General features: G+C 46.7%; 1 protein-coding gene across 2 annotated transcripts in view; it reads left to right on the forward strand.

The window, feature by feature from the left end:
- Positions 1-14,991, forward strand: part of ST6GAL2 (ST6 beta-galactoside alpha-2,6-sialyltransferase 2) — a 71,732-nt gene that overhangs the window by 36,142 nt on the left and 20,599 nt on the right. The window contains exons 2-4 of one of the 2 annotated variants that reach the window (XM_046660184.1): positions 1,430-2,425; positions 10,497-10,594; positions 12,002-12,103. In XM_046660184.1, coding sequence (XP_046516140.1) covers positions 1,483-2,425; positions 10,497-10,594; positions 12,002-12,103 — 1,143 coding nt within the window. In that variant the 5' untranslated portion in view covers positions 1,430-1,482. Of the gene's footprint in view, positions 1-1,192; positions 2,426-10,496; positions 10,595-12,001; positions 12,104-14,991 lie in introns of those variants that run through there. The other variant, XM_046660183.1, reaches the window with a different exon arrangement.

The following is a 14,991-nucleotide window of genomic DNA, read 5'->3' on the forward strand; positions in this document are numbered from 1 at the left end:
ACTCATCTTCATTTCAGTCTTATGTGAGTGAAAACCCCAGCCGTGGCATTATGGCCACCCCCAGGCTGGGAAGGATTGGATGACTCGCTGATTTCCCCCTGCGAGCTCCTCCCATCACACTGGACTTTCTGAGTGTCCGATTTCTACCCATGATCTCCTCTTCCCCCGGTTGCCTCCCTGCACTCCTCCCTGCCCCTGCCTTCCCTGCCACAAAGAAACCTCCTGAAAGCCCATGCAACCAGCACGTTCCTCCTCCCCATTCTCCACACAGTGTGTGGCCCACACATCCAAGCAGGCCCTCCAGGCCCCCATGGCTGGAAGGGTGTTGCTTTCCAGTTAAGTTCTCCCTGAGTGGCCTCCCTACTTCTTCCAACCCCATCATCCAGACACACAACCATGCACTCCTGCAGACACACAGCCCCCACCCCCAACACGCGCACACACACACAGATTCAGGTGCTTCTTTCAACCAGTATTTATTCAGTGTCCGCCTGTCTCGGGCACAGTGCTCAGCTTTAAGCTCCAGCAAGCTCAATTATTATTCCACACAAATGCCTCATGTTTTTCCCTTCTGGGATTTTGTTTACATTCCTGAAGGTTAGGTGCATTTCTTATTAATGTTTTATTGTTTCCCCTAGTACCAAGCACTGTGCTCCCCACATAGCAGCAGAGCAGTAAACATGGGTTGCAATACTGTATGAAGGAGAGGTTCCTTGTCTCTTACATTTGATCTTATACTTTTCCTCTCTGCCTCCTTTCTCAGCCTTTCTCGTTTGAGGCTCATCTAGAATGAGCAAGCTCTCTCCTCATGGCCTTCCTTATTTAAAATTTGAACACACTTCCCACTTACTCCATCAGAGACTCATGGTGAGAATGAAGTAGGAAGGCATTATTTGAGAGCATTTATTGTTGAGTCCACAGACACACTGGCATAACATCTGCCCACAGCCATAGTCACTGAAGCGTTGCTTATTTAGGACCATAAGTGGACTTCTGGTATGTTCCAGGCAGCCTCCTGGGCCTGGGGGAGACCATGAAGAATCAGATACGGTTGTCACCCCTTAGAAATGCACAGCAGTGCCGCTGTACAATATATAAGCTTTGAGCCTTTTGGTGGTCTGATAAGCAGGTAGAAGTGGGCAAACTCTGCTTGACTCTCCTGGTTTGCTTTTCCAAACTGGAATTATGGAAACTCAGTTGCCGGGAGGGTTTGTTGGGATGGGTGGCTGAGATGCGGGAGCGTCCGTCTTCCAGCGGTCTGAAGTGGGGAGAATATGACACCTGAATTTAGCCAAAGTTCCCAGATAATGCTGGTGTCTGATGTCTCTTCTATCCGTTCCCTGCAGAATCACTGCTCAGATAGACTGTCCCCAGCGATGTCTGAGCGGGTGTCCCACGTTGGCTAACTGCAGACCTCGCTGTTTTTCAGGTTCGTTCCTCCCACCGCTTTAGGACACAAGGGGCCGACCCCAGAGACCTGCCATGAAACCACACTTGAAGCAATGGAGACAACGAATGCTCTGCGGGATATTTGCGTGGGGGCTCCTCTTCGTGGTGATTTTCATCTACTTCACCGACAGCAGCCCTGCCGAGCCCGCGCCCAGCTCCTTCTCAGTCCTGGAGACCGGGAGGCTGCTGCCCCTGCAGGGGAAGCAGAGGGCCATCATGGGCGCCGCGCAGGAGCCCTCCCTGCCGGAAGGCGTGGACGCCGACAGCGCGCTGCTCCGGGGACGCCCGTCTGGCCCCTTTCTCGCGGGTCCCGGCGACCTGCAGAAAGGGGCCGAGGGGCAAGATGGGTTTGAAAGTACAGAAGAGTTCTTGGCATCCCAGATCGGGAGAAAATCTCAGAGTGCTTTCTACCAGGAGGACGACGACTACTTCTTTGCTGCCGGTCAGCCAGGGGCGCACAGCCACGCTCAGGGCACGCCGGGGCCCCTAGCGCCCGGGGACCGCGGCCGGCGGGAGGCGGTGCTGCCGGCAGGCCCGGCGCAGCGGCGGCGAGCGAGCAAGGGGCCCGGCCCGCAAGCCGGGAGCCGGGCGGTGCAGGAGGGCGGCGGGGCCCGGCGGGCCGCCTCCATGTCCCGGGCCTTCCTGCAGCGGCTGTGGCAGGGCAACGTGTCCTCGCGCATGCTCAGCCCGCGCCTGCAGCGCGCCATGAAGGACTACCTGGGCGCCAACAGGCACGGCGTGCGCTTCCGCGGGCGGCGCGCGGCCGGCCGCAGCCGGGCCCAGCTTCTGTGCGCGCTGCGGCGCCGTGTGCGCGTGCGCACGCTCGACGGCTCCGAGGCGCCCTTCGCGGCGCTGGGCTGGCGCCACCTGGTGCCCCGCGTGCCGCTCGGCCGCCTGCACCCGCGCGGCCTGCGCTCCTGCGCCGTGGTCATGTCGGCCGGCGCCATCCTCAACTCCTCCCTGGGCGAGGAGATAGGTGGGTCTAGGCGCGGGCCCCCGGCGGCGTGCTGGGCGCGGGCGGTCTGGAGCTCCCGGGGCAGGCCGGGGAGTTCCCGACGTCAGCCAGAGCCCTAGGGTGCTTGTCCCTCGCTGGGACGGAGCCGGTTGGCGTCCCAGCAGCGGTGCTCTTTGGGGCGGCCTTAGAGCAGAGGTGGTCCCGGCGCGGGAGCCAGAGGAGGGCAAGGCCAGCGCCCCCGCGCCGCCCGAGTCTCGGTCCTCCGCTACTGCCTGGCCCCCGGCTGCCTGCTGAGCCCGCCCTGCGGTAGAGTTACGGGGGAGAAACGAGAGGAGGGCAGCGGCGGTCCGGGTGTCGGCTCCAAAGAGAAGCAGACGTGACGACGATTTTAGTTACTTTAGGGGCTAAACCGATGTTAGGGCTCTGAGGGCGCCCGGCTACCGTTGAGAACGTCGCTCCTGTCGGAACAGGGGGTTCTCACGTCCCACCCGTTGGCACCAACCCAGCCTTTGGGTCATGGCCAGTGCGCCTGGTAGAGACCTTCTCCAAGATGGCAGATAGCGCCACCACACCCTGGGCTGGCAGCTTCCCTTCAAATCCATGTCAAGAGCTCAGGAACGCTTCTGTTTCATAGTTCCTGTATTAGGCCTCTCCGGAGAAACAGAGCGATGGGATATATATGGAGAGAGAGAGAGAGGTTTATTTATTTATTTTGAGGAAAATTAGCCCTCAGCTAACTGCTGCCAATCCTCCTCTTTTTGCTGAGGAAGACTGGCCCGGAGCTCACATCGGTGCCCATCTTTCTTTGTTTTATATGTGGGACGCCTACCACAGCATGGCTTGCCAAGCAGTGCCATGTCCGGACCCGAGATCCCAACCGCAACTACTGGGCCACCGAAGCGGAAAGTGCTCACTTGACCACTGTGCCAGCAGGCTACCCGAGAGAGGTTTATTTTAAGGCCTTGCTCCTGTGGTTGTGGGGACTGGCGAGGCTGAGAATTCAGGTCGGAGCTGCTACTGCAGTCTGGAGCTGGAAATCTGTGGGCAGGAGGGCAGGTGGGAAATGCAGGCAGGGTTTCTCTCTTGCAGTCTGAGTGCAGAATTCCTTCTTCCTCTGGATGCCTTAAGACCTTAGACTTCCCTCTATGCCCAGGCTGATTCCATTGCTGTACCTGTGAGCAGGCAGTTTGGCCCTTTACACTCATTCAGTCATTTTACAAATGTGTTCAGCCCCTCCCATGTGGCAGCTTCTGTGCTAGGTGCCAAGAAAACAAAAGTGACTCAGACACTGTGTTGGCCTCCAGTCTAGAGGTAAAACAATGGTGTCTAATACATCCTCATATTAGACAGTTAACTCCTAACTAATCCAGAAGGGCCTTTCAGGAGGCATTGTGCACATGTGAGAAAGGAGTAACTGTTGTTTCTTGGACCCGTTCATTGTTCTGTGTCCTTGAAGGGTGGCTGATGTTCAGAGCTGTCTTGAAATAGGGTGGTGCCATTATAATCAGGTTCCACAGCCTGGACCTCATCTCAGATGTTCTTGAGCATGAACCTGAATGTGAAATTTTTAAAAAGCTAAAAAAGCAAGGCACAAGTCTGGGCCTGAGGTCTGGGTCCCAGTGTCCCTGTGCTGACATTATAGCAGGCTCGTAGTAACACTGTCCACGTGTCACATGTGGCCAAAGCGAGAGCCAAGCAGCCTGCAATTGATTAGGAAAGAGTAGTGGTTTAGAGGTCCCTGGGGCGAAGTAACACCACAGTTCTTCCTCGTTTCCCAGGACCGTTATTAATAATGTAAGAAGGAATTAAGTATTATGCTCTAAGGGCAGTAGCTTGCTTCTGGTTTTGTTTTGTTTTGTTTAAACACCGCTGCATCGGAGCTGCGTATTTGGATTGCTATGTCAGAGAGAATTCCCTTGCTCTTTATTCTGGCGTAAATATTCCTGACCAGAGCCTTGTAAACTCTACTCCATTCAGAATTTGGAAGAGTGTGAAAGACACTGGGAATTACCTGTTTCTGGGGAACATGCAATGTCAGTTATATCTTTGTTAGTTTCTAGTATCTAGATTTAATTTACATTGTATGCACTTACACACAGCTTCATGATTAGAATTGTAGAGTCAGAGCTGAAGAATGCACAGAAGTTTTTTAAAAATTCTTTGTTGTTTTGCCTAGATTCCTTTGAATCTAATTTTGTACCTTCCATTTTAAGCATATGTAGCCTTAGCATAATTCAGTTTGTGAAAATGAAAAGTCTTTCATTTTTGTTAGCTGGTGTCTCTTAGCATCAGTGCTCCTGCGGGCCAGGTGCTGACATTTCTCCTTCCTGCTCACCTGAATTTACACGGGCTTATTACCGCATAGTTGTTAACGGCTTTCTTAATAAAAATAAATTCTCGTATAGCCGCTTCCTTCAGGCCTCTGGGAATAATGGGTCATGCTGTACTGCTAGTCAGCCAAATTTATCTTGGCCCCTGAATATCTACTTGTGAGTTGACTAAATGAAGATCAAATGACTTACAAAAGGTCATGGTCTTATGAAAAACTGAGGGCAGAGTTAGAAGGGTACCTGCGACTAGCCCCAGTCAGCCCTGCCGGAGGCCTCCTGCGGGCTGAACTGTCCCTCAACGCTCAGCAAATCCCTCTGGGACAGGGAGACCCCCCTGCGCCTCAGGTTTGCTTCCTGGCTGCCCTCTGGCTCCCTCTGCTGGTTGCTACGTTGGCAGTGGGGTCCTGTCTCCCCTGTTCCCAGGCAGTTAGACCATGGGATGTTTCTGAGAACAATGGTGTGGCAGTTGTAAACACCTCCACTTCCAGTATGACATTGAAGAGCAAACTGAACGGCTTTGGAAACTTGGAACAGTGTTTCCTAGAGTCAGGAGATGATGTTTTTTCACCCATACGTATAAACAATAATTTGGTAGTGAGATCAGCGAGCGACAGTCCTGTGGACACAGGCTACAGAAGAGAAATGTCTACTCTGAACAATAGTAGCCTGGAGGTGGCAGATCAGGAGCTGTGTAGCTGGGAGAGTGTGGGAAATGGGAGAGTGGGGAGACGAGTGTGCAGGGAGTGGGGCGCAGAGTACTTGGTGGTAAGCGCTTGGGATTTGGCGTATCCTGATATCTTACCTAAAAAAAGCAGGAAAGCAGATCATACAGTCATTTAACAAGCGTTGATTATTTATCGATTCCCATCTCTCTGAGGCCTGATACTATACTAGCCACTAGTGACACAAAGATGAATAAGACACAGACCTAAACCTCAAATCCTTTGCAGTCTAGTGGGAAGACAGATCGTAAACAGACAGTTCCAATATTGTGGTTAGAAGGACGGGAGATATGTAGTCTGACGGGGAAGAAATGACAATGGAATCCTAACCCACCGTGGGGGCTGATGGCTGGGCAGAGTCATCGGGGGGGGTTATCAAAGACTGCTCAGAAGAGGGGAATCCGGGCCAAAGGCCAGCATAACAGGGAGGTGAGAAACAGCACAGTGTGCGGTGTGTGTGATCAGAGCTATGGAGAGCACTAGGCACTGGGACGGGGAGAGGAGACAGAAAAACCTGACAGGTGGGCAGGATGTCAGCTGATGGATGTTCTTGTGCATTATTCTACAGAAATTAGACTTTACTGAATAATTGTAATAATAGGAGCCACTTATAGCGTGCTTACTGCAGACAAGGTCCTTTTCTAAATGCTTTCGTGGGTTAACTGCTGTAAGCTTTGCAGCCCTAAGCAATGGACAGGATTATTCCTGTTTTACCGATAAGGAAATGGAGGCATGCAGAGCTACAGTGGGTGGAACCTGGGTTCAGACCTCCTTCTGGGTCTCCAGAAACTCAGCTCTGAGTCCTGGGCTGGTGGTGCAGAGGCAGTGAGATCTATGAAGCAGAGGGGTGGATGGCTGAGCTTTCATTTTAGAGAGATTGCTCCAGAGCCTAGAATTGAGGGCACCAGTGAGGTAAGTCAGGTTGCAGAAGTCCGGGTGGGAGGTGAGCCAGATGGGGCGGCAGAGGCTGGAGAGAGATGAATCATCTCTTCGGCAGGCAGGCCTTTCCCTAAAGACTAGAGGTGCTTGCTCCTGGCTGTTCAGATCTCGTTTTCTGGAGGAGTGCAGGAGAAGAGGAGGAGGTGGTGGAGTGTAGTGCCCAAGGCAGGCGGGGACTTAGTGCTGGTGCACCTCCTGGCTGGCTGCTCTTTGAAGGGTGTTCATCTTCCTTCAGTGAGTGAACGTACCCTGGCTCTGTTCTCAAGGTCATTGTGAATCCGCTCTAGCCTGGAAATGCCTTCTGCAGAAATGATGCTTTACCTTATTCCCCTTGTGCTTGCTGTCTGATCATTCCTCCTTTTCTAAATGCGAATGGACAGCTTAGTTTTTTAAGGCACATTATCAAGGAGATGCACAGCCAGACATACATTTACAAAACAAGTCTGCATGATAGACACGCTCTCAGCTCGTCCTCCCCCGCACGCCCCTCACCCCCTGTCCTGATCCAGTTCTGCTCACTGGCAGCTTGAAGGAGGTTCAATCTCCATCCACAGCCTCCCTGGCTCCTCCACGAAATTGGCCTTTGAATTCTGCAGACTTGTGCCACTTCCAAAGGAGATAAGCCAGGCAGCATTTCCGTGCCCTGTGCCTTGTGAAGTTGTTCGAAGGCTTGAAACACACCTCAGTGTAGAACACTGGCATTTAAAATCTGGAACATTTTCAGGAGAGATACAGTTAGTTTGGAATTACTGCCTGATTGACTTGAAATGCATCACTGCTTGGCATCCCTGGCATGTCCGCGTTCCGTTTAGACAGGCCGTGCCTAAGGGCCGCAGGGTGTAGTGGGAGAGCCGGGCTTTAGGAGTGCAAGCCTCACGCTTCCTGCCCTGCTGTTGTCTTCATGACCTCTGAGGCCCTGGCCGTCACCTCACTGTCTGGAGCCTCCTCTCACTCTCTGCCTTGTCAGGGGGTCAGCAGTTCACATAGTATGGTCTGCTTATGCTTATGCTTGAAGTCCCCAAGACCCTGTTGGGGGGTCACAAGTGAAAACTATTTTTATGATAATACTCAGAGGTCTTTATAACTGTTGACCTTTGCACTGATGGTGCAAAAGCATTGTTGGATAAAACTGCTGTTTAATACAAATCAAGGCAGTGATACCCATTGATGCTAAGTGTCCTGGTATTTTTCTCTGCCAGCATAGCAGTAAAAGAAGAGAGTGCCAGTTTCCTTATGGATGTCCTCAATGAAGCAGTAAAATTATTGGTTTCACTGAATCTCAGCCTTTGAGTACGCGTGTTTTTGAGGCAAGGTGGGCGATACTGTGAAATGCACTTCTGCATGCCACCGTTGGTGCAGTGGAAGGCACGGTGTGACTGACTTGTGAGCAGAACTAGCCACTTTGTCATGAAACACAATTTTTACTAGAAACAAATGACAGACAGTCATACTTTATTCATATTTGGGTATTTGGCAGATATTTTCTCAAAAAGGAATTAAGTGAGGCTGTCACTTTTAGGAAAATAACTGGCAGTATTTGTTGCCAGTGACAAAATTCAAGCTTTCAACCATGAGTTTGGAAGCTGCTCATGCTTAAAAACTGATGAGATCCGTAGTGATATTAACTAGTGTGATTTTTTTGGATAGTGTATAATGAAATACATCAGTATTTGAAAGATCTGAGTAACTTATTGAACTAATAGTTCTAAACGATCATTGCATGATGTGATAAAATTATGCACGTGTGAATCATCCATTATAAGAGCAAGATAAACTAATAGATTTTAGTGTAACAGAGCATGAAATTTCATTGATATTATTTCACATTCCACCTTGTAACTAACTCTTAAGCAGCCAGCACTTGTCAAGTTTTGATGAAGTATCAAGGAAGAATCTTCCCAGTAACCTGGGAAGACTGACAGTATTCTTCCCGTTCTCAGCGATCCGTCCGCGCCTTCGCAGGCTTCAGCTAAAGTGACGTCGTGCACAGCTTGAATGTCGGAGCAGGTCCCAGAAGCCAGCTGTCCTCTCAGAAGCTGGACGGCCCAGACATTTGAAAACATTTAAAACATTGCCAGTCTTCTCACTATTTTTTTGAAAATGCAGTTAGTTTTCATAAACATGTTATTTTAAATTAATAAACATTTTAAAGTTTTCTACTGTGCTTTCTGATACGGTATATATTTAAAATTGTATTCCAAATAAACAGAAGGTCTTCAGGTTGTCAGTAATTTTTGAGAGTATAAAGAGGTCCTGAGACCGAAAAGTGAGAGCCACTGCTCTGGATAATCTAATTTGTCTGGCTCAAATGTCATTTGAATTTTTATGACAAAATACTATTCAATAAAAATAGATAATAAAGCAATTCATTACCCAAAAGGGGTGAGCAAGTGCTTAAATTGTGAAGTAAAGAAAATCGAAAGTGTTCAGGATTTTTGGCATCATTTATGCAAAGCGTAGATCACCTACAATCTAGAGACTAGCAAGCCTTTTTGTTTTGTTAAGAGCCAAATAGTAAATATTGTAGGGTCTGTCAGACACAGTGTCTGTCACAACCCAAGTCCGCCCTTCCAGACAATAGACTCACAAATGAGAGTGTCTGTGTGGCAGTGCTTTATTTACTGAAACAGGTGGCAGCTCATAGCAAAATTTCCTCTAAAAGAACATTATGGGGTTTTTTGATGATGTAGCCAGGTACCCTTTATGCATTCTTTGTGTTCCGAAAGTGTATTGATTTTGATAGTCAAAACTGGAATCTGAATTCTGAGTTCAGGGCTTGTCAGAAAAGTCATCTTTTGTGACGTGGCGTTAATGGCGGCGCTCGTGCAGAGTTTCCACTACTTAGAGGGTGGGGAGCTCTCTCCCAAGGAGTCTGCTCAGGAGGGGCTAGCAGGACGCAAGTGAAGGAGGCGAGCTGCTGTAGGGACTTGTGTGGGACGTGGTCGTGGTGAATGCAGGGTGTATCCACAGGCTCTTTGGCAAATAAGAAACATAATCTCGTCTCTCGCCTCTCACTCTCACAAACAGGCATTGTCATTGCTCCAAGTTAAACTTGAAATGTGCGTGGAATTTTTGAAGCTAAAGGTAGCCCATAAAAATTTCCTTATTGCTGATTAACTCTGCTTTCAGGCTGGTTTCTGGGAAACACATTAGCTGGCTCGGGAAATTTCAAGACATGTGTGCATATAGACTGCTTTGTGGAAAGGGAGCATGTCTTCCATTCCCATTCCTTAATCAAGTGAGCCCATCTTTCTCCACCTCATGCTCATCTCCTTGTCAGCCTCCATGAAATGGGAGCCTTGCTTTCCCCGGGACCTCAGAGAACTTAGGAAAGTCTGACTGTCAAGTTGAATGAAGAGAGACATAGATTTATGTTGTAGTTGAAGCTTGGTGAACAAAGTGTGCCACTGCAGAATATAAGGAGCCTTGGTAGCCGTACTGTTAGTGGTCTCTCCCATCCTCCAGGGCTGCGGCAATAAGTCAGACTGGGAATTCTGCTGGGAATGCAGAATGTTCTAAGATTGCTCTCATATGGGTCTTGGCATCGTCAACAATATGTAAAGATGCACAGAAATCAGGGCTGGTTTTCTTTTTTAAGCACAAACCAACACCCGAAAGTGATAAAGTTGCGTTGAAGGTTGTGGCTGTCACTGTATGAGAGTCACACTTGATCTTAGTGCAGGCAGCAGCCTTAGAGGCACCTTGAGCAGCCTCCATGCTCTACAAGCAATAACAAACTGCAGACGAGCAGCCCCTATTTATGGCATCCTTACCTGCTCCTACAGAGTCCATCTTCAAAATGTTTTGGAATCTTTAGGAGAATGGCTGCATAAAGCATGTCACCTTTAAAGAATGTGAACACATAAGTATCTAAATATAACTTAGATGAGATGGGACCACTTGTAATGGATTTGTATGTTCCCATCTTGATTTGCCCCCTAGCTAAGATCTCGTTCTACATAGGCAGTAGACTGGTTATGGGTATCTTAACTCTAGGAGTGGCATCTGATTGGTTTCAGGTATTGAAAGATTTGCAAAACAGAATTTTGTTGATTGTACAGAGAAAAAAACAAAGTAAGTTTGTCACTTATGTGCCCTTAGATTCTCATGATGCAGTTTTGAGATTTAACTCTGCTCCTACACGTGGCTATGAGAAGGATGTTGGAAATAAAACCACCGTGCGCATCATTAATTCCCAGGTAAGGCGGATGGAGTGTTTTCACAGATGTGCTTTTTATAGGTAAGTCGTTTAGTTGGATAAGTGAAGAGAAATTACCTAGTTATCCATGACCACAATCTACCTTATTTCTCTGGGTCTTGTAATTATAAAGAATTAATGTGGAAAAATGTAGAAAAATGGGAATTTGTGTGTGACATGAATAGGAAGAAATGAGTAAATAAGATCAAAAGAAAAGATCAAAGTAGATACAAAAATATATATATGTATGTATATAATCATAGACTTAGCATGTTGCATTTTGAGAACTGAGGGAAAAACAGTTAAACTTAGAAAAAATCATGACAGAAATGCAAGGGATGAAGGGTAGAAAAGCAAAGGGACAGAATGCAAGTGCCAGTAGGGTAGCTTGGAAACCTGAGTCTGTTATTTGAAAATTTAAAAAATGAAAATGGATTGTTTAATTGAAAATGAAAATATCTCTTTTCTTTAATAAGAATGTTTACCAAATTTATAGCAGAATTATTCTCAAAATAAACCACAACAATTTCTAGAGTTTCAAACTATATAGAAAAAACGAAGCAATGTGTGATTTATCATAAGTTGGTTGCAGAACAAAAGATTAGCTTTCTGTGTGGTACCCAGAGCCAGGCAGCTTGCAGCAAGTAAGAACCAGTTACCATATTTCCTTAATTCATAGATGCTGTTGATTGTAAGATTCGCCATTCCTTTAATAACAGCGTTTCAGAGAGGAGGAGATAACCCCCATCAAATTAAAGTACATGCCACCTGTAAGATATAGCCTAACTTCAGAAATATTATGTGAAGGAAAAAAGTGCATCTTAAAAACTGAAAAATCACACCTTAAAACTCAGTAAAATTAATACATTATTTTTTCCCCAAACTTCTTAAAAAAAAGATGATTGGCAGGTGAGATTGACGGACTCATCTGAGAGCAGTTAGGGCCACAGAGGGAGACAGTCATCCGGGGCTGACACAGGTCCGCTGGCTCCCTGTGCTGTCTGTCCTGAGGCTGGCACTCTGCAGGTGCCTCAGGCCTCAGTTCATCCCCGCCTGCTACTCTCTCTCCAGATCACCTGGGAAGGCCGTGGTGGGAAAGGCCAGGGGGCCCAGAATAGCTGGGGAGTTACAGCTTCCAGGAGCTGATTCGATACCACTAGAGATGAGGACAGTGCTGGTGAAAATGTAAGAACTGGTAGATTAAAAAAAACCCCTCATTTCCCCAAACATTTCTTTGAGTGCTTTAGCATGCAATTCCAGCCTCTCTCCCCCCCCAGAGGGAAATATAAAGTTTGAGGGATGTTGTTTTTCTTGCTATGATTCGTTTTTGAAATTTTCATCTGTTTTTAAAATATAATTTTGGAGAACCAAACACTTGTTTTGAAATGACTTTTCTGTGTATTTGTAGATTCTGACCAACCCCAACCATCACTTCATTGACAGTTCATTGTATAAAGATGTCATTTTGGTGGCCTGGGACCCCGCTCCTTACTCTGCAAATCTTAACCTAGTAAGTGTTTCTTTGGGCCTCTACCCTGACGGTCAGACAGGTGAATGAGTAATAGTGGGAGCAAGTCAGGGATCAAGCTTTGACAGAATGAAACTGATAGTGGGCGCCACTTAAATACATGTGTGTTCCTGCCATGTGGTACCCAGCTCCAGTAGCATACTTGGTGAACATTATCCATCTAAAGAAAAAGGGCTTTTGCTCTAAAGGATTTTTAAAACAAAAACAGTTGTGCAACGTCTAAATGTTCAGAAATTCCTAGTTACACTAGAGGTTGGGCTGATTAAGTTCAGAAATTTTCCTTGTGGTACGGATGCGTCACCTTCCAGGCAGTTACAAGACCTTTTGAGATACAGGCCTTCTTCACTTTATTGTGCTTCACTTGATTGTGCCTCGCAGATACTGAGTTTTTTACAAATTGAAGTTTTGTGGCAACCCTGCGTCAAGCAAGTCTACTGGAGCCATTTTTCCAACAGCATTTGCTCACTTCATGTTTCTGTGTCACATTTTGGTAATTCTCAAAATATTTCAAACTTTTTTATTACTATATTTGGTGATCTGTGGTCAGTGACCTTTGATGTTACTGTTGTAATTGTTTAGGAGCACCACGAACCATGCCCATATGAGACACCCAACTTAATTGATAAAATGTTGTGTTTGCTCTGACTGCTCCACTGACCGGCCATTTTTCCATCTCTCTCCCTCTCCTTGAACCTCCCTATTCCCTGAGACACAACAATATTGAAATTAGGCCAATTAATAACGCTACAACAGCCTCTAAGTGTTCAGGTGAAAGGAAGAGTCTCACATCTCCCACTTTAAATCAAAAGCTAGAAATGCTTAAGCTTCATGAGGAAGGCATGTTGAGAGCCGAGACAGTCCGAAACCTAGGCCTCTTGTGTCAAACAGCCAGGTTATGAATGCAAAGGAAAAGTTCTGAAGAAAATTAAAAGTGCTGTTTTCAGTGAACACACGAATGAAACAAAAAGAAACAAATGAACACAAAGAAAGTGAAACAGCCTTGTTGCTGATATGGAGAAAATTTTAGTGGTCTGGATAGAAGATCAGACCAGCCACAACCTTCCCTTAAGCCAAAGCCTAATCCAGAGCAAGGCCCTAACTCTTCAATTCTGTGAAGATGGAGAGGTGAGGAAGCTGAGAAGGAAAGTCTGAAGCTAGCAGAGGTTGGTTCATGAGGTTGAAGGAAAGAAGCCACCTCCATAACATAAACGTGCAAGGCGAAGCAGCAAGTGCTGATGTCTCCAGGTTATCCAGAAGATCTGGCTGAGAGAATCAGTGAAGGCGGCTCCACTAAACAACAGATTTTCAATGTCGATGAAACAGCCTTATGTTGGAAGGAGATGCCAGCTAGGACTTTCATAGCTCAGGAGGAAAAGTCAGTGCCTGGCTTCAAAGCTTCAGAGAACAGGCTGACTCTCTTGTTAGGGGTAATGCTGAAGGTGACTTTAAGTTGAAACCAATGCTCATTTACCATTCCAAAAATCCTAGGGCCCTTAAGAATTATGCCAAATCTACTCTGCCTGTGCTCTATAAATGGAACAACAAAGCCTGGATGACAGCACGTCTGTTTACAACGTGGATTACTGAATATTTTAAGCCCACTCTTGAGACCTACTGCTCAGGAAAAAAAAGGATCCCGTTCAAAATATTACTGCTCATTGACAATGCGCCTGGTCACCAAGAGCTCTGATGGAGATGTACAATGCGATTGATGTTGTTTTTATGCCTGCTAACTCAACATCCATTCTGCAGCACATGGATCAAGGAGTAGTTTCAACTTTCAAGTCTTATTATTTAAGAAATACATTTTATAAAGTTATAGCTGTCATAGACAGTGATTCCTCTGATGGTTCTGAGCAAAGTAAATTGAAAACCTCCTGGAATGGCTTCACCATTCTAGATGCTATTAAGAACATTTGCGATTTATGGAAAGAGGTCAAAGTATCAACATTAACAGAAATTTGGAAGAAGTGGATTGCAACCCTCATGTATGACTTTGAGGGTTCAAGACTTCAGTGGAGGAAGTAACTGCAGATGTGATGGAAACAGCAGGAGAACTAGAATTCGAAGTGGAGCCTGAAGATGTGACTGGATTGCTGCCATCTCATGAGAAAACTAATGGATAAGGAGTTGCTTCTTAGGAGTGAGCAAAGAAAGTGGTTTCCTGAGATGGAATCGACTCCTGGTGAAGATGCTGTGAAGATTGTTGAAATGACAACAAAGGATTTAGAATTTACATAAAGTTAGTTGATAAAGCAGCAGCAGGGTTTGAGAGGGTTGACTCCAATTTTGAAAGAAATTTGTGGGTAAAATGCTGTCAAACAGCATCGCATGCTACAGAGAAATTGTTCATGAAGCAGAGTCAATCAGTGTGGCAAACCTCATTGTTGTCTTATGTTAAGAACTTGCCGCAGCCACCCCCACCTTCAGCAACCACCACCCTGATCAGTCAGCACCATCAACATCAAGGCAGGAGGCTCCACCAGCAAAAAGGTTATGACTCGCTGAAGGCTCAGATGATGGTCAGCACTTTTTAGCAATAAAGTATTTTTTAATTAAGGTATGTACATTGTTTTTTAGACATAATGCTATTGACACTCAATCAACTACAGTATTAAACATAAGATATACGTATACAGTAAATATAACTTTTATATGCACTGGGAAACCAAAGAACTTACTTGACTCCCTTTATTGCAATATTTGCTTTATTGTGGTGATCTGGAACTGAACCTGCAATATCTCTGAGGTATGCCTGTATATTGGAAGTGCTTGGCAAGGAAATCTAAACTTTGTGAATCCAGAGCTCATTATTATTTAAATGACATGTGTTACAGGCTTTTCTTAAGTGTCCACTCTAGCTGCTGCCT

The sequence above is a fragment of the Equus quagga genome, chromosome 5, assembly GCF_021613505.1.
Source record: "Equus quagga isolate Etosha38 chromosome 5, UCLA_HA_Equagga_1.0, whole genome shotgun sequence".
Classification (NCBI taxonomy): domain Eukaryota; kingdom Metazoa; phylum Chordata; class Mammalia; order Perissodactyla; family Equidae; genus Equus; species Equus quagga.